This window comes from Mollisia scopiformis, assembly GCF_001500285.1.
Source record: "Mollisia scopiformis unplaced genomic scaffold LY89scaffold_44, whole genome shotgun sequence".
NCBI classification, from domain to species: Eukaryota; Fungi; Ascomycota; class Leotiomycetes; order Helotiales; family Mollisiaceae; genus Mollisia; species Mollisia scopiformis.
In genome coordinates, this window is record NW_017263624.1 from 72734 (window position 1) to 98459 (window position 25726).

Consider the following 25726-nt stretch of genomic DNA (forward strand, 5'->3'; position numbering starts at 1 on the left):
AGACTTGCTGCTGGCAATTTCGGTCTGTGCCTTTCCTAATTGAGGCTGGAGATCAGAGTGAATCGGTCTCGACAAAGAGTTGTCCTTGCTGTCTGTTCTGATTTCCTTGCTGGTGAATTTGTTTATTGGAGGCAAGCGAGCTGCAAACGAAGGACCACCGAGGGTTGCTTTTGGTAGAAGGTCATCTATGGGAGATGATTCTGTAACAGGAGTCAATATCAAAGGGATGTCAGATGCCTCGCTTGGTTGGCCTTTACTCTCTGTGGTCAGGAGAGGAGGCTGTTTCGTGCTACCATTGAAATTGTACTCTGTATCAGCTGGGCATGGCTTCACAGCTGATAGTGGGACAATTGGAGACGGGATCGGAGTAGGACATGACAGCTCAAGCTCCAACAGCTGTGCATTGGTCAGTGCTGCATTTTTATCAGAAATCTGTAGCAAAGAAGCCTGATCCTCAAGCTGGCTGAGGTCCTGCAGGTAGCCACGGTACGGCATGGCGCAAGCAAAGAAAAAAAAAGAGAATGTGATGGAAGTAAACAACGCGGCAGAAAGAGGGGAAACACGAAAGGACGGTAAAGAGCGTATGTGCAATCCGTACGGGCAATCTATCTCACTGAGAACATCATCGAGGTATCAAGTGATTGGTTTCCATTGTCTTTTCGAAGAATTGTTTTGATTGTGATTGAGAGTTTGAAGATCGAGAATCGAGAAAGCCAAAACGCGAGGAAGTCGCGTGTGGGGTTGATCGGCACGGATTTTGGCGGCCGCCTCAATGGTGGCACTTTCAAGCTTCATTCTCACTCCCCTGATATGCAAACACCGACAGACTTGCGAATTCTTCTACATCTGATTTATAGAAGCTCCCCGGAGTGCTATGAAATTTAGGTCCGCAATTTGAGCAACATAAAGCTTAGTCAGAGCATATAGCGTTCACGAACATTGGCCACCTTTTCTCGACTGACAGCTTCCGTTCTTTTGCCCCTCCTCAAACAACAAAACAACAAGGGCAATCAAACATGCCAGAACAGAGTATCAGATCTTTGTTTGACTCGGCAGAGAGTCAGAGAAAAGGTATTGAAACTTCTTGGGACAGCAATACAGCTACATATCAGCAAAACCTTGCCGCCGCCATCTCTACGTATGAATCTTGCCTCAAGCTCGCAGATCGCCTCTCTCTGTTTAGTCCTAACGAGACTCTTGAAGACCTGACTTCTGGAGATATACAGTATGTTTCTGAACCTCTGGAAGAAGGAAAAGCTTTAGTTGACCTTATTTAGATACCTTGCCATCAATTACCGTCTCGCAGAGCTACTCCTCCGAGTTTCAACCAAGAATCGCAAAGCTACGATCCAGAGCGCACGCGATGCATACGAGAAATACTTGAATCTGCTTGACCAGTACGATATCCTGTCATCTGCAGACAAGAAGCTGTACAATGATTACCTCGAATCTCCGACAGCTTTCTCCACCATCTCTACAACTGATCCCAATGCTCGACGAGCAACGAAGATAGCAAATTTTAAGCTAGAGAAGGAGTTGAAGAAGAAACTGGAGGTATGTTGGCACACTCAGGAATATGCGAAGAGCGAATAGTGACATAATACCAGTTCCTGGCGCAAAATCCCGCGTACTTACAGAACGACGATGATGCTATTCGAGAACTGCAGCTCACCAACCTCTCTCTATGCACTCATAATACCTTCCAAGCCCTCGAATCCCTAAATCGCGAGCTTGAAGTCCTAGCAATGGCACCTCCGACACCTCCCAGTGGTCCCGACTCCCTGGAACGAGATTACAGAGAACGAATGGGTTTGCAAGATAAGGACGGCTATTCTGATCGTCTGGATCGCAGAGATATGCTGTCAGCAAATAACAAAGGTCCTATATTGAGCTCAGGTGGTAAACCACTACGGCCGTTCACGTTGCTGGATAGTAGGCAAACGTTAAAAGCGGGAGTATTCAAGCCAGGACATAATCTGCCGACGATGACAATCGACGAGTATTTGGAGGAGGAACGAGCCAGGGGAGGCATTATTGAGGGCGGTGGAGAGGCTAGCGGTCTGTCGCCAGAACCTGACGAGGACAACTACGAGAAAGGGGATGAGGAAACGATGAAGGCTAGGGAGTGGGATGAGTTCACGGAGGCAAATCCAAAGTAAGTCATTCTCTTTTTTTTGTTTTAGAAGAGCAGCCACTAATGTTGATAGGGGAGCTGGAAATACTCTGAATAGAGGATAATGCATGCATGATATCAAAACATTCGAATTGCAAGGTTGTGAAGGCGTGATATATTAAAAGATTCATTGTGCCCGCGCGGTATTCTCCTGGAGCATTTCCTATACTTCGAATCTACATCCTCACTTGAACAGTTCTTCGATATCACTAATCTCCACAACATCGACAAACTTCGGCAGCACCCTATCTAACAAGAAGTCGCTAACCTCTTTGTCATCATCCATCACACCATCTCGCGGTATCACAATATGAAAGTCCAAATCTGCCCCTAAACGAGCAGACCCCAGTACGCTACCCACAGTCGTCAAACCGCACAAGACCACACGTTTGATGTCCCTGGCCCTCAAATACTGCAGCAGCTCAGAAGACGAGAAACAACCAGCTTGGATCTTCGACAGGATGATCTCGCTCCCAGTTCCCCACCCGGATTCGGGGACCAGCGACTCTGGGACCGCATAGTGTGGTTTATTTGGATCTTTGAAGGCATCGCCGAAGTGACCAGCTTTCTTGAGGCTCGCGACCCAGGAAGCGAGCTTGTTGTATGGTGAAACGAAGGAGTTGGAATTGATGTCGAAAGGTAGGATATGGTGGACGATCAAGGGGCCTGCTGCATCGTGCTCCTGCTTCTGAATTTCTTTGCGAAAGACTGTCAGGAGACGCTGGATGTTGGCTAGGTACTCGGTTTGCTGCGACGCATCGAACCGTTGCAGGATCTGGTCTTGGACATCTGTCAGGAGCAAGGCAGTATGCTTGATGTCAACTGGGACGTAGAATTTTGAAGCCATAGTGGGAATTACTATTTGAATAGCCAGGAAAGTGATGATTGCTCATAGCAGAGCTTGTTTGGTTTTATATGGCTACAAGTCTCGTACCCACAGAACATGCTTAACTTGCCAAGCCGATACTGACTGCTTCGATGGGCTTTGTGACAAACGCTTCGAAATCTAAATGGCGTTCCTGAGCTAATCATCACAAAGCGTATTGAGGAATGCTATTAGTCGTCCTGTAGGATAAGCTTTCTCTACTGCATTAGATCTTGCCAAGCTGGATAGTTGCTGACAATGCAGAATTTTGATGCAAAATCAACGCCAATAACAAATTCGCGAATTATTGCTCCACTCCCGAATCAATACTTACTAATAATGTCTCCCATTCACACCTCCCGATGGCCACTCACTCGTCAGAGTCCTCAATCTCAATCTCAAAGTCTTGTCCACCCCACCTCGCATACCCCAACCTCTTCTTCTCGGCCTCCAGATGTTCCTCCTCCAACTTCGCTCCGACATCTCCAGCCGCCGCAGCTTTTTTGACACCACCTTCACCCCGCCTAGCAAGAATCATTCTCTCCCAACGCTCTTCCAAACTATCCTCATCAACCATGTATTTACCCCTCTCCTTATCCTCCCATGGCTTCGTGTCCCATCGATTACCCGCCAGGATGAAGTCCTTGAAAACTTCCTTCTCCTTGTCAAACATGAGTTTATTCCATCCTTGGCCCTCAGAGCTCTCAACTTCGTAACGATCAAATGGGTTGTTGGCTGCGAGACAATGAATGCTGAACTTCTTGAAGAGGCTCTCACCTCCATTTCCAACTCCGGGCTCGGGCTTCTTTTCTAAGTCGTAGACAATCTCGATGTCTTCGACGGAAGGCCAGTCGCCGGATTTGACGGGTTGGGAAGTGCGAAGTCCTTCGAGAAGGTTGTTCTGGAAGCTGGGAGAGCGAAGTGTTTGTCCGACGTACCAGAGTGCTTCGACAGAATTGTTTTCGGTAGCCATGATCAAAGGTTCAAAAGCGTCGATGATACGGCCGGCATAGATGTAGGATACGAATTGGGCGAACTGGGAGGGTTTGATGTTTGGTAAGTTGTAGGACTTCGGTTCGTCTGAGATATTGGGCCGAGATGGTCTGAGGGATGCGCCGATTGACTTATTGTCTAAGTGCATGGGATCTCCTGATAAGTCGACGAAGGACCGCGGCTCTGGAGAGGGACTACCCAATTGGCGAACTAAATCCACTGCGTTACCCTGTCTTACAGCATCTCTTGTGGTCTCTTCCTTGGCTTCTTGCTTGATTTTTGGCTTCGTCTCTTGCTTGACTTCCTCCTTCACTTCTTGCTTGATACGACCCGAAAATACATCATGGAAGTATTCAGAATAGAGAGCAAGTAGTTCGTTGTGAACGAGGAATGTTTGCTTGGTCTCGGTGCCGACATTGATAGTGACCATAGCTTGGCTACCAATAATGATACTACATTACATCAATCAATTGGCCTATGATGGAAAAGAATATGTAACTCACGAAGTTGTGATCTCAACATGCTTCTTCAAAGTAGATGCATATTCGCACTCAAGGTCATCATCATGTCCTCCTCCACATCCACAAACGTACTTTGCTTCTTCCTCGAGGTATGAGATAGCCTTCCTCTTCCTGCTACCTCTAGGGGTTGTAGTAGCTCTCGACTTCTTGTCCATGGCTGGAGTTTCAGGGCTGGGGCTCTTGTAGTAAATTGAGTGGGGATCAGCAGAACAAGTATCGAAATCTTTGTGGCCCAAAGGACAGTGGCAAGTACTTTCTTCGACTTCTGGAGACTCGATGATGGGTGGACGTCGATGAGCACGAGAGGGGTTACTACGGCGGGCTTTGTTATCTTCGGAGATTCCAAGCCGAATACGGGACATCGGTGAAAGTGGAGGGCCTGGGGTGGTTGAAGTTGACCTTCGAGAGGAGGTTGGAGTGGCTATTGGACGAGAAGTTTGGAAGGAGTCTTGAGTGGAATTTGAAAGCGAGAATCCAGGTCGTCTTGCCAATTGCATGATGGGAGCTATTGGCGAGATTGACTTTAAGTCTGAATCTGGCGTCAAAGATGAAAGTCGACCTCTGTTGAGCGATGCACTCCGGGACGAGACTGGGGAAGATGAAGAACTGCCCATAGGTGGAAGCCTTTGAGGTGACAAATAATTGATGTTGTGAGATACTGTCAACTCATGAATAGTAATGAGAGAGATCAGGCTGTATGTAAATATGAAGAAGAAGAGTGACGGTTTGCCAGGAAGGAAGAACTTGATAAGGCGAATCACAAGCGAGATGAGGGAGATGCTGATATGGCAAGGCTGGGCTCGCACTTCAATCCCCTAAAGGTCGTAGATTTCAGTAAGAATGTTTCAAGTAGCAACATCCTGTATAGCGACCATCAGGCTGCACTCAAAACTGGGTTGCTGAAATGGGACATGATAGCGAGAATCAACCAGGTCTTGATTTGATAGGGAGCAACCGCTACACAACTGCCCTTGCTTCTGAAATTTTTGCAGCTTTTCGCTTCATTTCAATAAATCTGAGGTTCCTTGGCTCGCTCTCTCAAAATATCCTACTTCGTCTTTTCACATTGTGTGTTCAACCCGTCTAACAAAAGAAGTTTACACTCACTTACAACAATTAGCCTAGGCTCTTCAAATTGAAAAGGGTTATATTAAACACCACGAATATTGCAACGATAATGATGAGCTGCTAGGATGTTTGCTGAACTGTGTTCATCATTTTATTCCTGTACTCGTAATGGTTGGACAGACGAACGAGAGTTCTGTGATCGTATGCTTCTGACTTGACACCACGATCGAGTAGAGCGGATACAGCATTGGAACGAAATCGGTCTTAAGCTACCTCTGATGCAAGTCTATCTTCGATGAGGAACTTTTCGTAGAGAATCCGTGCTAGTGAAAGGTGGAAGACTTCTAATTTTATCTTTTCTCTGGTAATAAACCTACATCTCGACATTAAAACTAATGACGGTAAGTGTACTCGGACAAAACCTACGATGTGCTTCGTCTTCTACTTGAACCGGTGAAGTGTGACATGGAGGGCAACCATGCTGAGGCCGATAGAAACATCTTTGGCATAGGCTTCATCCATTTTATTGCGACCTTTTAATGAGCAACGCTCTATAAGTATAGGCTACTGCTATTGGAGTGAGGGTTCATCTCATCTCCAACATAGACTGGCTATTCGACATCAGTCTCGGATGTGGTCAGAATCCAATGTGACAAGAAAGGATATCATCACCAACACAAGAGCTTTCTGGGATGCCCTGATCCCACGATCTCGCTTCCATTCGAGACTCCGGGGATCAGTTTCTGGGTGTGGGAAGAAAAACGCTTGAGAAGAAAAGGAGTTAGGGGTCAAGTAAATGGTCAATCACGTGCCATCCACGTCCAAGCGCTTTGACCCACTCTCGCCCAAAATAGCAACGCTAATCCGCTCCTGGGTTGGACGCTGGGTAAATCCAAGAATCCCCATCCAAAAAACTCCCGAGGAACCACGCAATCTTCATATAAAGGACTGAAGTGAAGCCTGTCATCTTCTTACGAGAGAAAACCGCAGCATTTTCCTACGAAGCACTTTGACTTCGCCCTTCCATCCTCAAGTGCTTACTCACCTCACCTGGTACTCGGTACCAATTACACTCGTTTCCAGAGAACTAAAGAACTAGCCACTTTCAACCTCCCACAACTTCTTCAGCGCGACGATCGTTCTCCAGCACGCGATCCTCAACGCCGTTCCAACCCCGCAGATTCATCAATTGATAGCAATCATATTGGATACCTATTAGGGTGCAGGCACTCGTGTTCTGGCAGAGTTCGGGATTCGACGACTACGATTTGAATGAAGTAACCACAGAGCAAGATGGCAGCAGATTTCCGGTTAGGATTATGGAGGGGTCTCCTTCTATTGTTGAGCTTCTCATATACTCAAGCATTCTACATACCGGGTACGTCCTCGATCATTCCTCACTCGAGTAATGATTGAAACACAGCTCTGACCTCTTCTCCACAGGTTGGTCGATCAAAAGCTACAAAGATAACGAACCAATACCACTCCTCGTGAACAAGGTTTATTCCGACAATACACAGTTGCAATATGCCTACTATGACCTGCCATTCGTTTGCCCTCCGACTGGTGTACATCATGCTGGCTCCTCACTCCTTAGTGGCCAGAGCATCTCCCTTAATCTGGGAGAAGTACTTCGAGGCGACAGAATAATGCAATCGGACATTGAGCTTTTCATGGGACAGGATCAAGAATGCAACTTTCTTTGCAAGCGGACGGTCAGCAGATACGATCTGAAGCGTGCAAGAGAGATGGTCCAAGATGGCTATGTGGCAGAGTGGATTGTGGATAATCTTCCCGGAGCGACGAGCTTTGTTACAGTGGATAAATCGCGGAAATACTATGCCGCAGGATTCAAGATTGGCTACAAAGACATCTCGACTTCGGGCCATACGCGACATTACATCAACAATCATCTGACTATTGTCATCCGATACCGAAAAGCTCCTGGCAAGGATGGAGAGAGGGGTAGGAAGGTGGTGGTTGGATTCGAGGTCTACACAAAGAGCATTGGTGCAGACAAACGTGCAGAGTCCGGATGCCCTGTCGATATCAACGAAGTTGACTCTGCCATGGAATTGTATCTTCCTCCAAACTCGACAGATTTTTCGGTTCAATATCCTCATTCGTCATACCACCCACCCGAGAGCGAGCAAGACATGGACGATGGCGCGATTCTCGACATTCCTTACACATATTCTGTATATTGGCGAGAAGATGAGAAGATTGAATGGGCACACCGTTGGGATCTCTACTTTGTAAACCAAGAAGAGGGGTCAAGGATTCATTGGCTCGCGATCATAAACTCCTTGATCATTTCTGGACTTTTGAGCGGTATTGTGGCCATGATCTTGGCAAGGACAATCAGGACAGACATCAAGACTTACAAGGACGCTGCACTGGAGGATGGAAAACAGAAAAGCAAACGCAAATCGAGACCAAGCAGTGGGGCGAGAACTCCGAAGACGGGAGAAAAAGCTAGCACAGGACTGCTCGAGCAAATTGGGGACACGGAGAATGATGCAGATGTCTCATCAGATGAAGAGCCTTTGGAGGACGTGACTGGATGGAAGTTGCTCCATGGAGACGTTTTCCGAGCGCCAGCTTATGGCAACCTTCTTGCCCCACTTGTTGGATCTGGGATGCAGCTCGTCTTTATGGCAGTTGGACTTTTATTCCTCAGTAGTCTTGGCATATTGAATCCCAGCTTCCGTGGCGGTTTTGTCTCTGTTGGCGTGGGACTTTTCGTCTTCGCCGGCTTGTTCTCTGGCTACTTCTCTGGACGTGTGTACAAGACTTTTGGTGGTCTGAACTGGAGGAAGAATACGCTCATTACAGCACTTCTCTTCCCTGGACTACTCTTTGCACTCGTTTTCGTCCTGAACTTGTTCGTCTGGGCACAAGCATCCTCCACCGCCTTGCCGTTCAGTACGTTGGTCGGCATCATCATGTTGTGGCTTTGCATTCAATTGCCTCTGGTGTATGCTGGCTCTTGGTTTGGCTACGTTCGGACAGGTGCATGGGAACACCCAACAAAGACTACCACCTTACCTCGCCAAGTACCAGCACAGGCTTGGTACATCAAATCTCCAAACTCGATTCTTCTGGCTGGCCTGATTCCATTTGCTGTCATCTTCATCGAACTTCTTTTTGTTTTCCAGTCCATGTGGCAAGACAAGTCTGGCTACTACTATGTCTTTGGCTTCCTCTCAGTTGTATCCGTTATCCTCATCCTCACCATCGCCGAAGTCACCATTGTCACCATATACATAAAACTCTGCTCAGAAGACTACAATTGGTGGTGGCATTCCTTCTTTGTCGGGGGAGCAAGTTCGATTTGGGTCTTTGTGTATTGTATTTGGTACTACTTCACGAAGCTACACATTCAAGGTTTCGTGAGTAGTCTGCTGTTCTTTAGTTATAGTTTCATGGCGTGTGTAGTGTATGGGCTCCTCTGTGGTACTATAGGGTTCTTGACGGCGTATGCATTTGTGAGGCGGATTTACGGGTAAGTCATCCAACATCTACTGGCTGTTCTTGTACTAACGATAAGCAGCGCTATAAAAGCTGATTAGAAGGTGCATGGATGGATATCCGGTGGCATTGTGTGATACATGCATAGGCGGAGCAACGGTGCCTTGATTTAAACAGGTTGGAAAATGTACTACGTTCATCTCCATGCATAATCTTGCCAGTGACTTCAAGTTCTTTTCACTAGACAAATACCTCACCCTCCCCTTTTGTACCTCCGTCCCAGGCTCCCTCTGCCAAAGCCGAAGAGTTGGGTGTTCAGCAACGCCTCACTCACTCCAGCCGATTGACAGCATACGTACTTCGTATTCTCGTTTGCGTTGAAGGTCTCTGATACAGTAGTCGTCCCAAGGGGGGCTGGCAAGTGCCATGATTTCGCGTTCATCATAACCTCATTAGAATCATTATCAAGTAGTCGATTTGCTGTGCGAGCTTATGTACAAATCCGAGTAATTTCTCGACAATACAACCATCCACACTCAGTATGCTGAAAAGCAACGCTACCCAATTGTGCCTTGCTAGGCCAGTGGTTACCAGATATCTTGTAAAGAGAAAGTCAAGAAGCTAAAGCTTCCGTTTTGGCTATATCACGAACGCCGCAAAATCGCACCATGCCGTACTTCAACGATTTTCTGGCTTCTGCGATGGCAATCCTCCCGGCAACGCGTGTCAAGATTCGCAGCGAGACAAAGCGAATTCTGCTCACTGTATGTTGCCATTCGCGTTGCTTGAATCTTCGATAATACCATCATGCCTATGCCCTGATATAATTTAGGATCACATTTCTCGCTCAGCTCTGTCTTTCGATGAGATTGATACGGAATTCAGATTTGCTGAATCCCAGTTGCGCAGCTCGCATCGCCATATGTCGTAAATAACAATCAAAGACCGCTTTAGGCTTGTCTCGCATGATCTTCTTCACTTCATCCCCTAAGTATGGGAGTGTGCATTCAACATGATCTTTGAGAATATTCACTCTTTTGTGCAGTTATCTGATGACGAGTTGGACATGGATTACATTGATGGAGCGTGTTGGTGGATGCCCCGGGTGGAGGCTGTGCTTGAGTCCTGCCTTCTCCACATGTTCGACAACCGTCAATCTTCTTGATCTATCGCATTCGGGACCGCAACTCCCGTTACCCACTGCCAACTGCACATGTATTTGAAGAGCTCGATTTGCTAGTGCACAATCTTAGCACATGAATGTTTGGGTTTTTCAATGTCAAGGAGTTATACAAGGCTTCCCTTAGATGTACTTTTCTCGACTAGAGTTTCATTATCGGTTAGAAAATATCAGCAAGTAGGGGCAACACTTTCAACTCCTTCCATTCATTGCTGATTTTCATGTCTGGCTATGATACAAGTTACACATACAACTAGCTTGCAATAAGGGAGATCTTACGGGGATGCAACCCAGAATTTCAAAACCGTCAGCTAGAGAAACTGCCACAGCAAGACTATTTTAATTCATGCAAGTCTGACAATTCTCTCTCTTCTTTGGTGCTGATTTTATAGGTCGTGGTGAAGCCATCAAGACTATTTCTGGACGTGCTCTTTTATCACACTGTAACCATTTTTCAACTTTTATTCGATCTATCCACAAGATTCATGAAGACATAGTCCAAAAGATGTCCGAGGCTTCGCCAAAAACATCTGTTATCGACCAGTGATCACATTTGCAATCCCTTCCAGTCTATCGTTGTATTCACACTGTTCGATTAAACGTCAACCGTCTTCACTTGCATCCTTTAACCTTCATTAATCTACCTACAAACCTTCATTCACAAGTGGACAGTGTTGCACAAACGATGAGCCGAGCCGTCCCAAAACCGCCAGAGCTTTCAATTACCTGGAGTTGCACTTCGTCATTCTTCTAGTTCATTCATGGTTGATGTAAAGTACATGACCTTTTATCGGAGTTGAACGGTGTTCCAAGCTTCATTCGATTCATCCAGGAGCCGCAGGTCAAAAACCTAGTCTCTTCCCGTTCATTGTTGAGATTCAGGACTTTCAGGTGGGGAAAAATCCTGGCTACTTTTTGTCTAGCCAGAAACATCAAAAGTCCCTTGTGCAGTTCCAAAAATCTCGACTAATGCTTTGAAGATTGTATATACTGTTTGTGTATAGTTCTCAAACTCAATTTGAAACGCCTTGAGATTTACTAGCTATTACACCAGACTTTACAAAAGTGTTAAGCTATACACCCAAGATGGACATTGGCGTTTTCTTTCTCAGCTTGAGAGTTGGAGCTATACAAGGCTTCGCTTAGATCTCCTTTTACGGCTAAGAGACCTGTTATCGACAAGACTGCTATTACCGACCCGGATGATGGACTAGCGGCCGCACCTCGTTCCTTCAGTCTATTGTTTATATTCTTTCCACCTTTTTTATATTCACGCAATTTAATCAGACGCGAGCTATCCTTCGACCTTCAATCGATCTGGCCACGCAACACTGAGCTGATTTCCCACCCACTGTTAACTATTCCGATCAACCATTGAGTTCAAGAAGCTCATAATGGCTTCCCCTGACTACACTGAGCTGTTTACGTTTCCAAATGGAGATGTGGAAATAGTTGTGAACTTCAAAGGCGAGACGATTAGAGGCAGAGTCAACTCCAACAATATGACCGCAGCCAGCAAGGTAAGTACGCTCGAATCCTGCGCAATACGAGAGTATCTGATTCATCCAGGTTTTCTCCTTGTTCATCAATCCCCCTTGGGTTATTAAGGAGCCCGAGATCGAGACCACGACCGCGAGTACCGACGGAGTTAGACCCGACCCTGCTCTCAAATGTATCGAATGCAGCGACGATGACGGCTACGCGCTCTTGGTCCTCCTGCGACTAATTCATATCCAACTCGGTGGTGTTCCGGATACCTTGCCCACGGATACACTCCTTAAAGTTGCTGCTCTCGTTGAGAAGTACGACTGCCGCAATTTAATTCATTCATGGGCTGCATTGTGGTGTGCCGAAGCTACTACCAAGGCGAAGGATGGGGATGCTGATACATGGCTCTACATCGCGTGGGCTTTTGGACGAAGAGAGCTCATGGAAGACATGGCTCGTAAGATTCTGCTAGAGGCGACGGTATCTGAGGCCGGTCAGTTAATGGTGTATGACAAGGAGAATGTGACGCAAGTCCGACAGATCCAAGAACTGCAACCATTCGGATTCGAGGGTAAGTTGACTATCTTCCCGGTTGGTCTGCAATGCTAACAAATCCACAGACAACGTCCGGGCCATCCGTCTACAAACAATACAAGATCTGTTAGATGTTGCCTACGCTCACGTGTCTCGCTTCGGTGGGCTCAAGCAAATCCCATGCGATGTCAAAGACAAGCACAGCGCTGATTGTGCATCTAATCGATACTGTGAGCAAGTCTACAAGCTCAGAAAGCTAGGCCTGTTCCCTCGTGTCACGGCCGATAGAGCCAATATTTCCATCGAAAAGCTTGCAGAGGAGGTCAAGAATATGGGCAAGAGAGATATCCCTTATAACAAGGGGCATGAGAAGTGCTTCAAGGGAACCTATGAACGGGATGTTGAGCGCATTATGAGCAACTTGGGTGATCCTGTTCTGGACAGCCACCGAACTCACACGGAGCCCAGACATCGCAAAGGTCCCGAAGATCCGTTGATGTCTTTAACTGAGAAGACCGAGAAGGAGAATGGCAAGGATTTCGAGGATGATGCGGACATGTACTTAATCGGACTGCTGCAGAGAACCAACCCGCTTACAGCCTAAGGTATAGTCGAGACTGTTCTCCTCTTGTTGGTGTACTATGAAGCATGATGACGGCCCTTTGGGCATTTTGATAGGTATGTGGACTAATTCACACCAATCAGGTTCTTCTGGCTGATATGTTACGAGCAGGCTTGACGACGACACTCAGGCGAACCTGAGATATGAAAGTGTTGCACGATTACTAGCTAGCATGCACTTGATGGCATAATGAATACCTGTTCTTGAAGCCCTCTTCGGAGATGGTAGCACGAGTGTTGTGAAGTTTACCTCGGGTAGGTCAATGCCCAGTGGTATACACCCAAGATTGTTATTGGGTCAGTTGCTTTCAAATTATGCACTGTTCATTTTGTCAACATCGGTTGTCGTGCACGTTGTTGCAATTTTAAGGCACACAGTTGTAGTGTTGGGTCAATAAATTGAAGGTTCTGTGCTACGTATCTCACGTTCCGTCATTCTGTTGCCTGTTGTTGTAAATTAAAGCGTGTGCTTGACTTCTTGGGTCATTTAAGTCCAGATCCTGTACAGCACATCATCGCACTGTCTTGTCATTATTACAATTCCGAAGCGTGCAATTGACGAGGAACAGTACCCTTCGGTGAGCTTGTACGTCATTTACATTTCGTCATCCATGCTTGGTAGTAAAACTACAACAACATAAAGTGCTTTTCCCTCAAACACTTCAAGGTGGAAATCAATTGCTGTGTCACGTGCGAGTCACTTCGAAACTCCCTAAAAGTTATTCTTGATGCTCATGCTACATTGTCGTTTCGCTCATACCTGTTTCTGAAGTTGGTATCTATCTTTTGCATGCAAACGCCGGAAAAAGCCAGACCCTTCGTTATTCGTTCCTTAGCCATGTTACACGCGGTCGCTCATTCAGTGGCATTACCCTCATCAGCATCAATGTGATCAAAATCGTCGTCATCTCCCGGACCATCGAAGAAATCATCATCCATGAAGTCCTCGACATCCTCAACCTGCTTACCCTTTCCCTTATCTTCCTTACCGCGGATTGGCAAGCTGGTGGACAGGGTTTGAGGGAAGTCCTCCTCAGACTTGACATCTCTACGATCAATATGATCTTCGGAATATCCATCCTCAACGCCAAGGCTACTATCAACGCCTGCCATCTCGGTACCATCATAGCTCAATGCATCCCAGTCCGCCAATGAAGACGCACGAGAACCCATGGTAGAGCCAGTGTGGAAAGCTGGACCAGGACCGGAAGGACCCTTCTCAGCGGCCGGAATGGCATCTTCGAAGACACCGCCAGTTCCGTCGTCAGTTCCACCAGCAAAGAGAGGCAGAAACTTGTATTCATCATCCGTCAGGCAAAGGAGCGTATCACAGGTAATAGACCACTCGTTTTCATCATTGTCAAGCATGCTTGCGCAAATCTTGACAAGATGGTCGTTGACGTTCTTCAAGAAAGTTGGAAGGCAGAAGAAGACTGAGGATTCGGTGATTCGCTCGTCAGCCGGGACTTGAGGAGTGTAGAGACATGCCGCATTGAGGGTTTCCCAGACATTCGGGGTTGGAGTAGGACGGGATTGCTCGACTGTACTGGGTTGCTTCTGAAAACCAGGTGGTTCAACGGCAGTGGACATCGGTGTAGCAGGGTACATGGGCTGATGTCCGCTTCCACGATACACCAATCCGTCATTTTCAGGCTCATCAGGATGGAGAGACCAGTCATCAAACTTCTCGGAAACAGAATCGATGGAAAGCTGAATTGGGACGTAACATTCGGGAGGGAAGTTGCCATCGTTGTAATTCTCGACCTTGATGACATCGAGGATCTGATCGTTGACAATCTTAGCGTAACGGACCAAAGTGTACGTGGTGACTTTGCGAATGCCATTCTCCTCGGCAATTCTTTGTTGCATGTCGGCGAAGGGGTGTTTATCTGGCAGCCAGTCATGAATCTGGTTGGTGGTACAGTGCAAGCCCCAGTCCAGATTGCGAATGATTTCCCAGAAGTAACGGGTCATCATGCGTTCCTTGTCTCTCAGAGAATCGTACACGGTTCCAAAGCTCATGCCGGAGCTGTGTTTGTAAGCCTCCAACTTACGATGCTCAGTAGCGCGCTTCAGTTGATGATTCTCCAATTGAGCAATGAAACACCAGAGAAGACGACCACGGACATAATGCAGAAGCTCGTTCTCCAGATTGATGATGCTTTGCTGCTTTGCGGTATAATCAGCTCCTGCAATCTTGATATTGTGGTCAAGCAGCTTCTTGAGCTTGGCAAACTCTGGCAAGTCGTGGAGCCACTTCATTTCAGGATCGTACAACTTGACAACAACAGCATCAACTCTACCAGCGAATTGTTGACCAGCGTGTTGGATGGTGTTTAGAGTATCCTCATCGATCGACTCCCGAACCCGACCAATTCGAGTCATGTGTGGTCGGTAGTTGAGGACTCGCTGCTGGATCTCACGGTCATCCTTCCAAGTTTGTTCAGTGCCAATCCTAAGAGCTTCTTCAGAAACTAGGACAGAGAAGGCAGTGCGAACAAGGCGAGGGCTTTGTAGCATCATACCAATTCGGATACAGGCTTCGGGTAGAGTTTCGATGATGCGACAGTTGGGATCGGCCCAAACCCAAGTGAAGATGAAATCCATCTGACCATCATGTTACTTAAGAACAATGGGAAGGAACAAAGATGACTTACAACAACGGAAGTGCACTCGAAGTGCTTGGCCAAGACAGCAAGGGTCCAGACTTTCGGCGCAGAATCAATACGAGGATCCTTGCCTTCAATGACCTGAAGCAAACGTTCAATTCCAGTGCGATGACGAATGGGGTCATAATCAAGAATGGGAGCCTCATCAGGTTCGGCAGCGCTCTTTTCGGAAGGACTGGTGTTGGAAGCCGCGCTATTGAGGACGAACGCAACAGCTTGAGCACGAGAAGTAGCTCCATGGCCACTGAGGTCTTGCGGTTGTGTTTGTACCGGATCTGGTCGTACAGTAGTTTCGTCTTTGCCTCCTACGAGATTGTCTGAAATATTGCATCGGGCAGCAGCATTTCGCCAGAGAAGAATACCAGTGGGGCATGATAGCTCGGAGGTCAATTCTAGAGCATCATCACCTTCCTCAGGAGGAGTCAAGTCAAGAACATACTTAATACCGATAGGCATGTTTCCAATGAGCTTGTTGCGGCGCTTGGCACGATGTTGGTACCACTCGTCCTCCAGCATATGCTTGAACTTTGAGGATCCGGTAGCGAGCAACTTCTCAGAGTGGACTCGGTGTCTATCTCTAATCTCGAAGCCAGTCGCATCATAGACCTTTGCCTCGTTGGGGTAGCGGATAATGACCAAGGTATCGCCGTGCTCTAGGAGTGCCTTGCTGTAGTTGACTGCGTTGTTGTCTCGCGCCGCCAGCTGCTCATTTTCCTTCTTGACTTGGGATGGTGGGGGACCATTGCTGAAAGCTCTCAGAGGACGATTCTCCGTGGGAGGGAGATCATCGAGAGGACGATTCTCATTGCGTCTAAGGGCTCTGTCTACGATACTGTGAGTACTTGCGAACAGCCAAGGCGATTGATACGTACCCCAGCCATTGGCGACAGGCTCAAGGTCAGCCAGAGCGTCAAGATTGTCCTCATCCATCTCCTTTCCTGATGTTAGCACGCGAGACTCGATGGTACAACTTTATGAACTTACAACTCCGTAGAATGGGCTCTTTGACGGGGAAAAAGGTCAGCAGAGCTAATCAAATCGCAATGGGAAGATACTTACATCCATGTTGATCGATCAGATCCAAGCAAACCTTGTGTTACACGAGATAACACGTCCAACTGCTTCGAGTTTCGTCAATCTTTCAAAGTTTTGGTAACACGCTTCGAAAGTGGATGGTGGGTGTTTGATGATGGAAGGTTTTTGAAAATCGCAAGAAATAAATCTTGGTGGGAGAGTCACAAGGCTGAGCTGTAAATCAGGCAACGACCCCTCTGGTCAGGACGCCGCAGCAACCTGACGCCCAAGTGACAGATTTCGAGACCGTTTAATGCACAATAGATGTCAACGTGCAGTTCAGAACAAAGAGACACGTTCACGAAGACGGTTTTGGGAAGATTCGAAGTTGATGTGAAGACAAACGGCGTGTTCAACAGTTATGTCGACGTGGGGTAAGGCTCTTGGATGCCTGCATAATTCAAGGTCATACCGGTGGCTGAGCCACAGCTTTGCATGCCGGGGCGTTTAGTGGCGGCTTTGCAGGGCTAGAATTCAATCACATGATAGATATTACATTGAGGTCTTGGGTTTGATATTGCTGCATTGACAGGTATGGAATTCGAATGTATAAATATTTTCATTGAAGAGACTATCAGACACCTCTGCTGCTGGAGGCGAAGACCTCTTCTTTAAATAGCTCTCGGCTTTAAAGGGGTATAGTGCCAGGCGAAACTGATAATCCGTTCCGTTGCCGTCGACGACCACGTGAGGACGTGACTGTAAACTACCTGCATCCTAGGTTTTTCCTCTGCCCCTCTCCAGCTGTTTTGAATGCTAGTCAATTGCTTCAGTGATCTTGCGGGTTTGCCAATGGTGAACGTCTGCAAAGAGAGTCTTCTTCAATTCGATCAAGCAGTCTCAACTCCGCCAATGATTTCGAGAAGGATGACTACTTCTGACATCACTCCTCTTCTCTCATCGAAATTCCCTCGCAATATTGCCCGTCCTAGCCTTAGTTCCGAATTCTAAGCGCAATGTCCCAATGCAAAGAGGCGTCTCATCATCGATCCTACTTCTATGTTGGCGGAGAGTACGTGAAGGCGGGCGGTGGCCATGTCATGGAGAATCAGATGTACGTTGAAAGACTTCTACCTGCGGATGTCACAAAACCATATCCCATTGTTTTCATTCATGGAGGTGCGCAAACAGGAACAGTAATATTCTCCCCTTGCAAGCAACCTCCAATTTCTGACTAGTTATAGAATTGGTTGAACAAACCAGACGGCGGGAGAGGCTGGGCTTCTTGGTTCCTTGAACAAGGATATGAAGTCTACATTGTGGACCAAGTACATACAGGTCGTTCAGCATGGTCACCCCAGAGCTCGTTCCCGCAAATAATGGCCCCAGTGGAGTACATCCAAGAGCATTTTACAGCTACAAAGAATTATCCTCTTTGGCCGCAGGCACACGGTCATACACAATGGCCAGGGGTAAGCCTAAGTTTGATATCCAGAAGAGATCAGAGTTGATCAGAGCAGACAGGAATGATGGGAGACCCGATTTTTGATGCCTTCTATGCTTCCCAGGCTCAATTTCTGGCGGATCCAGTTGAACAAGAACGAACAATGCGTCTGACTGGCATATCTTTGCTTGACAAGATTGGCGAATGTGTCTTGATCACGCATTCAAGAGGCGGATTACATGGCTGGGCATGGGCGGATGCACGACCAGCTCTTGTCAAGGTATTGATACAAGTCGAGCCTCGGGGTCCTCCTTTTCACGAAGCTATATTTTCTACCCGTTTTGTCCGACCGTGGGGATTGACTTCCATTCCTCTGACCTATGATCCATCACCGAAAGATGAGAAAGCTCCGTTGAGGACTAAGCTGCTGCCGGCGAGTTCAGAACAAGAAGTTGATTGTTATTTGCAAGACGAGCCTGCAAGGCAATTGGTAAATCTGAAGGAGATGCCCATCTTGGTTGTCACTGGAGCAGCAAGCTATCATGCTACGTACGATCATAGTATTATAGCTTTCCTCAGGCAGGCTTATTGTGAGAAGGTGGACCATATGAAATTGGGTGATATTGGTATACATGGGAATGGACACATGCTTTTTCTGGAGAAGAACAGCGACGATATCGCAGAAGCTCTAGAGAAGTGGATTGACAAAACTCTGAGTTATTGATGTATTTAGAATATCGAGTACTAGGTAAATATGACAGCAATATAACGTGAGCTTCGGTCAGCAGTGGATTCCTTATAGAATCTACCTCGATTTCTGCAACTTTCCAACATACAAATCATTGTCCATTGAATCTTTTCGTACATTCCGTCAATAATAAACTTCTCTTGCGAAACAAAAAGAAAGGAGGGAAAGGGGTCGGACGGACATTCAGGGGTTACCTTCTCCTCCCACAGCACTCGCTTCTGCTGTGGATGCTGGCCCCAGCGTGATCGGCGCACATCAAAAGCTTCAACACCTTCATCCCATCTCTGAAACCCCTCACAACAACAATGCCCCTCCCCACTCCCCGCAGAGCAGCATTGCTGCTTTGCCTCGCAGCAGTATGCGTCTATGCCGACAAGCACTCCTCCTCCATAGCCTCCATGAGCATGCCCGAGATCGAAGACCAGCTCCAAGTACGTGTCCTGCCTCCGATCGCGTGCCCACTTCTGTCCACATGCTGATTATAATCTACTTCAAGGAATGTCCTCTCGTGCAAGACCTCAATGCGTATAAAGTCGCGACCTCGCCCCAGACATCGAGTTTTACGTCTAGACTTTTCAATGTCCTATTCCCTGGCTCGCCGGCTGTCAATGCCCTCCTTGCTACGCTCTACATATCTGGGCCTCCGAATTTCCTCCTCGCGTTATGTCCGCCGAATATAGACCCCTCGTCGCTATCTGTTATGGTCGCGTTCGCCGTTGGTGGTTTGCTCGGTGATACGCTGTTCCATCTACTTCCTGAAATCTTTCTGGGAGAGGATAGTCCCGAGCATGTCAGATTCGTGATGGTGGAGCCCAACAGGAATCTGCTGCTGGGAGTCGCGATCATGGTCGGCTTTGTGACGTTCGTTGCTATGGATAAGGGGCTGAGGATTGCTACAGGAGGAGAAGGTAGCCATGATCATTCGCATGGGACGGTGGAGGTCGTGAAGCCAGTTGGGAATACCAGTGCATTGGATGCATCGCCTGCGAAGAGCACGAGGTCGAGGAAGAAGGAGACAAATGGGAATGCAAAGTTAGAGGCCGTGAAGGAGGAAAAGGAAAAGGAGATCAATGCCAGTGTCAAGCTGGCGGGGTATCTTAATCTGATGTGAGTGTTCTTAATAGGCTGTAAGGTATATGGACTAAGGATTCAAGTGCCGACTTCACGCATAATATCACAGATGGATTGGCTATGTCTGCCTCGTTCTATACCTCTCCAACGATTGGAGCGACTACGACTGTTGCAGTATTCTTCCACGAAATTCCACACGAAGTGGGAGACTTTGCTCTCCTGATCCAATCTGGCTTCTCGAAACGTGCTGCGATGGGAGCTCAATTCGTCACTGCTTTGGGTGCATTACTTGGCACGTTGATCGGTATTGCGGTGCAGGAATATGGCGGAAGTAGCAAGACGGGAGATGCGAGCAGATTCGATGGTCTTATGGGAACAAGTCTGTCGTGGGGTGACATGCTGCTACCTTTCACGGCAGGGACATTCCTGTACGTGGGTACTGTGGCAGTGATTCCAGAGCTGCTTGAGACCGGGAAGGATAGAGGATTAGAGTTGAGAAAGACCGCACAGCAGTTTATTGCTATGGCAGCTGGTGCTGGAATTATGCTTTAGTAAGTCCTAAGTTTGTTTGGTGCTTCTATGCTAACAGCACGTAGCATCTCTTGGTCATAGACAATAGACATAGAACTACACAGATATATTGGCCCGGAATAGTGTATAATACTTCAAGGATGGTAGGGGATCTGGAATTACACGAAAGCACATTTGGGTACGATGTGCGTGGCATAGCATGAATAAGATCAAAAGCTTCATACCCACTACACAGTTCATTCTGCTTGTAACTTCATGACAATTTCGTTTTTATCTCTACCTAGAATATAGATTTCTGACAGTGTCTAGGCTACGAGAGACATGATCGAGACAACTTCGCATCTTCCTTCTTGCATGATAAATTCAGCTTGCTTCCCATCTAAGCACCTTTAGCTCTATCGGTAACCTGCCTGACTATCTATACCTACAACACAACTTCTTGGATCTAGAAAACATCGAATAGTCTGATTCAAGTTGAGGTTAGCCAGACGTTATACTTACGTGGACGTTGCGGCGAAGTTATTCCTCAAAAATGATTTTCAAATATGAGTTTGTGATCGTGAATCGAAATCTTTATCTTGGTACACTCTTTTCGTACATTTTGAGGAGGAAAGTTATCAACAGCAACTGGGACATTGCATGCGTGTGTTGGGAGGAGGGACTTTACGTTTCGACTTCGAAATTTGCCCAACAAGACCATGCTTTCTGGGATAAATCTCAGCTTTACATCGCTCTAGCAGTCGTGGGACATTGCGATGCGTCAGCTGCTTGAAGTCGAAATGAAGAACGGTTGTGGGGTTTGATGGAAATCGAAAGAAGGACAGGAGCGAACGGTATGTCACATAGTATTACCCGCCATTGAAGTCACATACTGATTTGGAGATTATCACGATGATCAAGTACGTTGGAATTGAGTGTGTGAGTTGTGTTCATTGCAACAACTACACTTCCTCCACCAATCTCGAAATCCAAAAACTTTCTCCTGTGTCCTCATATCCAACTCTCAACCTCTTCCCGCCTCCGTTCGATATATATGCTCATGCATGGAGAACAGTCCCGAAAGACAGTTCCTTCTTCGCTCATTTGCTCTCTCCTGTCGTTGTTCGTGGATGTTCTTCTGCTGCCGATTTTTCGTCTGCTCAGTTTCCTCTTCCTAAGCGCGTGCCCGTTTGAGGTGCCGTTCCTTTATCATCTTCTTCTTCCTCCGTTCTCTCTGCCATCTTGGAAGTTGCTTTGGTTTTTTCCTAGGAGCATGCCTGGGGGCGCCTCCATGAAATTCACTTCCTCACTTTCCTCAGCTTCAATATGCTCATCTCGCGCCTGCGCTTCTATCGTCGCGGCCGCTTCTGTTGGAGCCACTTCCCTCAAGTGCCTCACCTTCACTATACTCATCTTCGCACTCCCCGGCTTCTGTCGTCGCCGCTTCTGTCTCGAGCTGTATCCTCAGTTCCTGCAACTCGGATAGACAGTCTTTTATGGTTATTCGTTCGGCCGGGTCTTCCTTCAACATGCTTCTGATGAGATACTTGGCTCGAGTGGGCGCGGGGCTTCTCCAGAGTCCGTTTAACTCAACGCGTCTGTCCACTTCGTCTATACATCTGTCCTTGAGTCGCTGCGTTTCTTCTTCGATCGACTTCTCACCGCGTCGGGCATTTCCCATGGCATCACGCATATGTATGCGATGGAGCCTTTCCCATTCATACTTGAAAGCAGAAGCCTCGAATATGATAGCGCCCAATGAGAAGACGTCGCAGGGTGGTCCCCTGATGGGTCTCGGAGGTTTACTTTTGGCTTCTGGTGCCATATCTGAATATATTAGTCTTAAGTCTCCAGTTTGCGCATCACTCAGAAGTCACTTACAGGAAGGAGTTCCGGGACTAAACAGTGAGTTAGCAGGGAAGAGTATAGCTTCAAGTGCTTGGGACTTACCAGCTTCTTATAAGATCTCCATCGCCGTCCAGAGCTTTTTGCTATTTCCGAAATCGGTGATCTTAAACGTTGCTCCGCCGTCGAAGACCAGGATGTTGTCAGGCTTCAGATCACAGTGGATGAGCTTCTTGGAGTGCTATCGACTGATTAGCATCTGTTAATTGCAAACAGTTTCGATAAGACTTACCAGATAAGCAACACCCTCTAGGAGCTGCCTCGTCATTTCGAGGACTTGCTCTTCGGATGGAGCCAGGCACTTTGCCATGTGCTCCGCGAGGTTTCCATCGGCCAATTCGAAGGCCATGAAAATGTACTTTTTGGCAGAGATGCAGTTCTGCAAAGTCATTACATTGGGATGACGGAAGGCATCAAGTTCCTCTACTTCTTGGAGCTCGCCTGCATATCTGCGGTCTCTCTGCGTCGGATTGACGGTGCGCCGGAATCTTGAGGCTTTGACCGCACACTTCTTACCAGTGTATCGATCAGTTGCCAAGACGCAGGTCGAGAATGCGCCTTGACCGAGCTCCTTTCCAAGGACATACTGCTGGCGGACTGCCCCTGGAACGTACCCGAACATAGGCTCTTCGGCCATGTTGCCGTACGGTTCGAAGTCCTTCCACTTCTTCCCTCCATTGGCAATTACCGCGCGACAGATTGCGTGGAAAGGTGCATGAGCCCACCTTTCCCTCCAAATTTCCATGGGGGACTGTGTACTTGCATCCTCAGTCATCCATCGAATTTGGTGGCTTGGGACTGTTTCCCCGTTGTCGTCAGCAGCATCCATCTTGGCGCCGAGTCCCCTTAGGGCAGTGACCATTTCTGTATGACCGTTGCTTGCTGCAATGATGACTGGGGTGGCTCCGTCGTAGCTTTTGCTCTCGATATTGGCGCCGGACAGGACGAGTCTTTTGGCAATGCCAATATGGCCATTGGCTGCAGCTAGAGCCAATGGTGTGTCTTCAGCAGAATCTCGCGAATCGACAGTGGCTCCCGAGTCAAGGAGAAGATAAACGGTGCTGAGATGTCCGTTCAAGGCGGCTGCAGCCAGTGGAGTCCGTTCATCGGAGCCAGCTTCTTCTAGAGTGCTGTTGTCATTCCCATGTAAGATGTAGTTCAAGACAAAGTCGAGTCCTTCCGATGCAGCGAAGGCTGTCGGTGAGACGATCTCTGGGAAACGTTGACTCCAGCCAGATCGTCGGTTTCGATCTATTGTCCCCTGCTGGACTTGCAAGAGACGTGGGAGAAAGTCCTTGCCCTGGAGGGTCCTGCACAACCATCTCATATCGCACTCCACAAGTATAGCTTCGGCGGCTTTTTTTAAGTGCCGGCTGAAGTCGTCGGCTGCGCTTTGTAAACCTGGAAACTTGTCCAGGAGTCGCAACAAACTTGCATCGTCTGTGCAAGGAGGATCGTTGGCAAAGGCGTTGATGAGGTACTTTGCATCAGCTTCGGCTTGAGCTGCATGCAAACGTTGACTCTCTTGCATTTGCATCTCTGGAGGAATACATTGCGTCCATTTCTCATCCTTCAGGAGCCATTCTTTGATTTCTGGCTCAACGAAGAATTTTCCACAGGGGTCATCTCCGAGACAGAAAGTGACAAAGCTGCCACATACTGCATTAAGTTTCTGCAATTGTTCGCGCTCGGTGTCTCTGTGGTCGAGAATTTCACTTTTCAAACCAGCCGAAATGGCATGTGCTAGTAACGCAATGTCGTTGGATTGGCTGAAAAGGGCCAAGAAGAGTACTCGTCGAGCAATGTTGGATCTGTCGAGGTGTCCGTTGACGATTTCAAAAACGGACTCGAGGATTTGCTCAGTCTTTCTGGCGTTGCAGTAGAGCTTAAGCCAAGATTCTGTGATGTTCTTTTCGGTGAAAGTACTATTGGCGTACTCGAACAGAGTGAGTCGAAGTTGGGCGAGCGCGAGGCTGAAAATGTAAGCGAGATTCGAGGTAGAGGGTTCCATTACTTACGAGCCATCACACTCTGGTGCGAGTCTACTTGCGATCGCAGTAGGAGTTCGGGAGTCCCTCTCGAAGGAGAAAGCTTTGCTGAGTCTGATTCCATAGGTGAGGAATTCTTCGATGTCCTCATAAGCTCCGTCTTGGCAGGAGTGAGAATCCATTTTGACTGTTGCTGATTTTGAGCGAGTTTTGTCGAAGAGTGCTAAGATGAATGTACTGAGTTTTCAAAGTTTGATGCAAGATCCGAGAAGTCTAGGTTAGCAGTTGTCAATTGAGTTTTGTCGAGATTTGCTGGACTGAATGTAAAGAGTTATAAGGTACAAGAGTTAGGAGGGTTTCAGAGTATCGAAGGATATGAAAGTCTTGATCAAAGATCTGAAAAGCCTGGGTAGTGATATGTTCGTCGGTGTTGTGATGGTTGTCGATTGCCTGTTGAGAAGTATCGATACAGATTCAAAACCGTGGGTGTGCGAGCACGAGAACAAGTACACAATGCCGCGGTCCAGATCAAAATATCACCAAGTGCCATCGTGAGTCGAATGTCCCCAAGAGTTTGGGACCCGGTGGTGATGGCTCCCGCAGTTTGACCATATCTGGCATGAGCATCTCCATCTTTGCGGGAGCACGAACTCGAGATGTTCAAGCTTGAGGTTTGGTGCCATATGGTGGATTGTTAATTGAACTGAGAAATCATATGAGGAAGGTGTACCTGCGAGCTATGGTACGTCGCTTCCTGACTTGATACTACCGTGGAACATTGTTTTCTCACCGCACACAACAGTTTTTCAAATAGCAAAGAGAATATACGGAATGTGAAAATCACGTCTTCATTTATATATGAACTACGCTCTACAATGTTACAGCTGCAATGGGATATAAAAAGAAAGGGGAGGAATGACAAGAAAGCTCTACAATGCGTACCCGCGGCGGTTCACGGGTCGCTAAACTCTAAATATTCGTGGAACTATCCTCCAAAGATGCCTCAGAATCGCGGGCTGAAAATAGGGGATACGATGAAGGAATGAAGGATTCATGATGGCGTCGTCGGAAAGTGATGTGCTCACCACTCGCTTCTAGCTATATTAGAATTAGATAGAACATTCTATCTGTCTTCCATAAGAACGTATAGCAGCGGCACACAACGAAGACGAAATTTGATGGTAAGAAGCAAGAGGATGCTCATATTATCTAAGCAATGCATTTTCAAAAGCAGATCGAATGATCCCAGAGAATTTCGTTTGTGAAGTGGTCAAACTTTCCGTCTTCCACCTGAAGTGGACGTTGCATTAAACATATTTTGAAGCGCCTAGAACAGTAGAATCCCAAAGACAATTCCTTGTCGTAACAGAATGCGGCTTCGAATGAGCCCGATGCCGAAGGAGGCTCGCATGATTTTGTATAGGTGCAGGAAAGAATTGACTTATGCCTCAAGGTATCTGGCT

The 25726-nt window shown here is 47.4% G+C and overlaps 10 protein-coding genes across 10 annotated transcripts; 5 read left to right on the forward strand and 5 right to left on the reverse strand.

Moving 5' to 3' along the window:
- Nucleotides 1–802: 802 nt before the first annotated feature.
- Nucleotides 803–2298, forward strand: LY89DRAFT_411896 (TAP42-like protein). Its single transcript, XM_018207332.1, has 4 exons — nt 803–1225; nt 1278–1554; nt 1608–2155; nt 2208–2298. The coding sequence occupies exons 1-4, from the start codon at nt 1017–1019 to the stop codon at nt 2236–2238; spliced, it is 1065 nt and encodes a 354-aa protein (XP_018060745.1). The 5' UTR covers nt 803–1016; the 3' UTR covers nt 2239–2298.
- LY89DRAFT_411890 (Isochorismatase hydrolase) lies at nt 2182–3214 on the reverse strand. The gene has a single exon (XM_018207331.1). The coding sequence runs from the start codon at nt 3018–3020 to the stop codon at nt 2358–2360; it is 663 nt and encodes a 220-aa protein (XP_018060746.1). The 5' UTR covers nt 3021–3214; the 3' UTR covers nt 2182–2357.
- A 122-nt stretch (nt 3215–3336) lies between these two features.
- LY89DRAFT_692518 (uncharacterized protein) lies at nt 3337–4511 on the reverse strand. The gene has a single exon (XM_018216555.1). It carries the CDS (start codon nt 4459–4461, stop codon nt 3409–3411), a length of 1053 nt encoding a protein of 350 aa, XP_018060747.1. The 5' UTR covers nt 4462–4511; the 3' UTR covers nt 3337–3408.
- LY89DRAFT_692520 (uncharacterized protein) lies at nt 4440–5259 on the reverse strand. Its single transcript, XM_018216556.1, has one exon. It carries the CDS (start codon nt 5164–5166, stop codon nt 4531–4533), a length of 636 nt encoding a protein of 211 aa, XP_018060748.1. The 5' UTR covers nt 5167–5259; the 3' UTR covers nt 4440–4530.
- A 1278-nt stretch (nt 5260–6537) lies between these two features.
- Nucleotides 6538–9299, forward strand: LY89DRAFT_726579 (uncharacterized protein). Its single transcript, XM_018219062.1, has 3 exons — nt 6538–6998; nt 7064–9125; nt 9174–9299. The coding sequence occupies exons 1-3, from the start codon at nt 6914–6916 to the stop codon at nt 9190–9192; spliced, it is 2166 nt and encodes a 721-aa protein (XP_018060749.1). The 5' UTR covers nt 6538–6913; the 3' UTR covers nt 9193–9299.
- Nucleotides 9300–11665: 2366 nt separating this feature from the next.
- On the forward strand, nt 11666–12897 carry LY89DRAFT_743872 (uncharacterized protein; the record flags this gene model as incomplete). The annotated part of the gene is made up of 3 exons (XM_018220994.1): nt 11666–11791; nt 11841–12330; nt 12380–12897. 3 exons carry the CDS (start codon nt 11666–11668, stop codon nt 12895–12897), a joined length of 1134 nt encoding a protein of 377 aa, XP_018060750.1.
- Nucleotides 12898–13635: 738 nt separating this feature from the next.
- On the reverse strand, nt 13636–17021 carry LY89DRAFT_726581 (uncharacterized protein). Its single transcript, XM_018219063.1, has 5 exons — nt 16643–17021; nt 16568–16585; nt 16456–16516; nt 15572–16407; nt 13636–15524 (listed from the first exon to the last, which is right to left on the reverse strand). Exons 1-5 carry the CDS (start codon nt 16646–16648, stop codon nt 13770–13772), a joined length of 2676 nt encoding a protein of 891 aa, XP_018060751.1. The 5' UTR covers nt 16649–17021; the 3' UTR covers nt 13636–13769.
- A 348-nt stretch (nt 17022–17369) lies between these two features.
- On the forward strand, nt 17370–18832 carry LY89DRAFT_662171 (alpha/beta-hydrolase). Its single transcript, XM_018212634.1, has 3 exons — nt 17370–17793; nt 17842–18069; nt 18118–18832. Exons 1-3 carry the CDS (start codon nt 17614–17616, stop codon nt 18763–18765), a joined length of 1056 nt encoding a protein of 351 aa, XP_018060752.1. The 5' UTR covers nt 17370–17613; the 3' UTR covers nt 18766–18832.
- Nucleotides 18833–18891: 59 nt separating this feature from the next.
- On the forward strand, nt 18892–20732 carry LY89DRAFT_692525 (putative histidine-rich membrane protein KE4 like protein). Its single transcript, XM_018216557.1, has 4 exons — nt 18892–19220; nt 19286–19896; nt 19944–20411; nt 20457–20732. Exons 1-4 carry the CDS (start codon nt 19095–19097, stop codon nt 20470–20472), a joined length of 1221 nt encoding a protein of 406 aa, XP_018060753.1. The 5' UTR covers nt 18892–19094; the 3' UTR covers nt 20473–20732.
- Nucleotides 20733–23074: 2342 nt separating this feature from the next.
- On the reverse strand, nt 23075–23428 carry LY89DRAFT_566647 (ankyrin repeat protein; the record flags this gene model as incomplete). Its single annotated transcript, XM_018208543.1, has 1 exon — nt 23075–23428. A coding segment is annotated over one exon (354 nt), but the record flags the coding sequence as incomplete, so codon positions are not given.
- Between the last annotated feature and the right edge of the window lie 2298 nt (nt 23429–25726).

Excerpts from the sequence above, each read along its gene's own strand:
- LY89DRAFT_726579 (XM_018219062.1), top strand. The coding sequence starts at position 6,914 with ATGGCAGCAGATTTCCGGTTAGGATTATGGAGGGGTCTCCTTCTATTG. Across the intron at positions 6,999-7,063 it reads TCAAGCATTCTACATACCGG|GTTGGTCGATCAAAAGCTAC; the intron begins GTACGTCCTCGA and ends TCTTCTCCACAG.
- LY89DRAFT_411896 (XM_018207332.1), top strand. The coding sequence starts at position 1,017 with ATGCCAGAACAGAGTATCAGATCTTTGTTTGACTCGGCAGAGAGTCAG. Across the intron at positions 1,226-1,277 it reads CTGACTTCTGGAGATATACA|ATACCTTGCCATCAATTACC; the intron begins GTATGTTTCTGA and ends GACCTTATTTAG. Across the intron at positions 2,156-2,207 it reads TTCACGGAGGCAAATCCAAA|GGGAGCTGGAAATACTCTGA; the intron begins GTAAGTCATTCT and ends TAATGTTGATAG.
- LY89DRAFT_726581 (XM_018219063.1), bottom strand. Across the intron at positions 16,408-16,455 it reads GCCTGTCGCCAATGGCTGGG|ACAGAGCCCTTAGACGCAAT; the intron begins GTACGTATCAAT and ends ACAGTATCGTAG. Across the intron at positions 15,525-15,571 it reads TCGAGTGCACTTCCGTTGTT|CAGATGGATTTCATCTTCAC; the intron begins GTAAGTCATCTT and ends TAACATGATGGT.
- LY89DRAFT_692518 (XM_018216555.1), bottom strand. The coding sequence starts at position 4,461 with ATGGTCACTATCAATGTCGGCACCGAGACCAAGCAAACATTCCTCGTT.
- LY89DRAFT_662171 (XM_018212634.1), top strand. The coding sequence starts at position 17,614 with ATGTCCCAATGCAAAGAGGCGTCTCATCATCGATCCTACTTCTATGTT. Across the intron at positions 17,794-17,841 it reads GAGGTGCGCAAACAGGAACA|AATTGGTTGAACAAACCAGA; the intron begins GTAATATTCTCC and ends GACTAGTTATAG. Across the intron at positions 18,070-18,117 it reads GTCATACACAATGGCCAGGG|ACAGGAATGATGGGAGACCC; the intron begins GTAAGCCTAAGT and ends TGATCAGAGCAG.
- LY89DRAFT_692525 (XM_018216557.1), top strand. The coding sequence starts at position 19,095 with ATGCCCCTCCCCACTCCCCGCAGAGCAGCATTGCTGCTTTGCCTCGCA. Across the intron at positions 19,221-19,285 it reads AGATCGAAGACCAGCTCCAA|GAATGTCCTCTCGTGCAAGA; the intron begins GTACGTGTCCTG and ends ATCTACTTCAAG. Across the intron at positions 19,897-19,943 it reads GCGGGGTATCTTAATCTGAT|TGCCGACTTCACGCATAATA; the intron begins GTGAGTGTTCTT and ends TAAGGATTCAAG.
- LY89DRAFT_692520 (XM_018216556.1), bottom strand. The coding sequence starts at position 5,166 with ATGGGCAGTTCTTCATCTTCCCCAGTCTCGTCCCGGAGTGCATCGCTC.
- LY89DRAFT_411890 (XM_018207331.1), bottom strand. The coding sequence starts at position 3,020 with ATGGCTTCAAAATTCTACGTCCCAGTTGACATCAAGCATACTGCCTTG.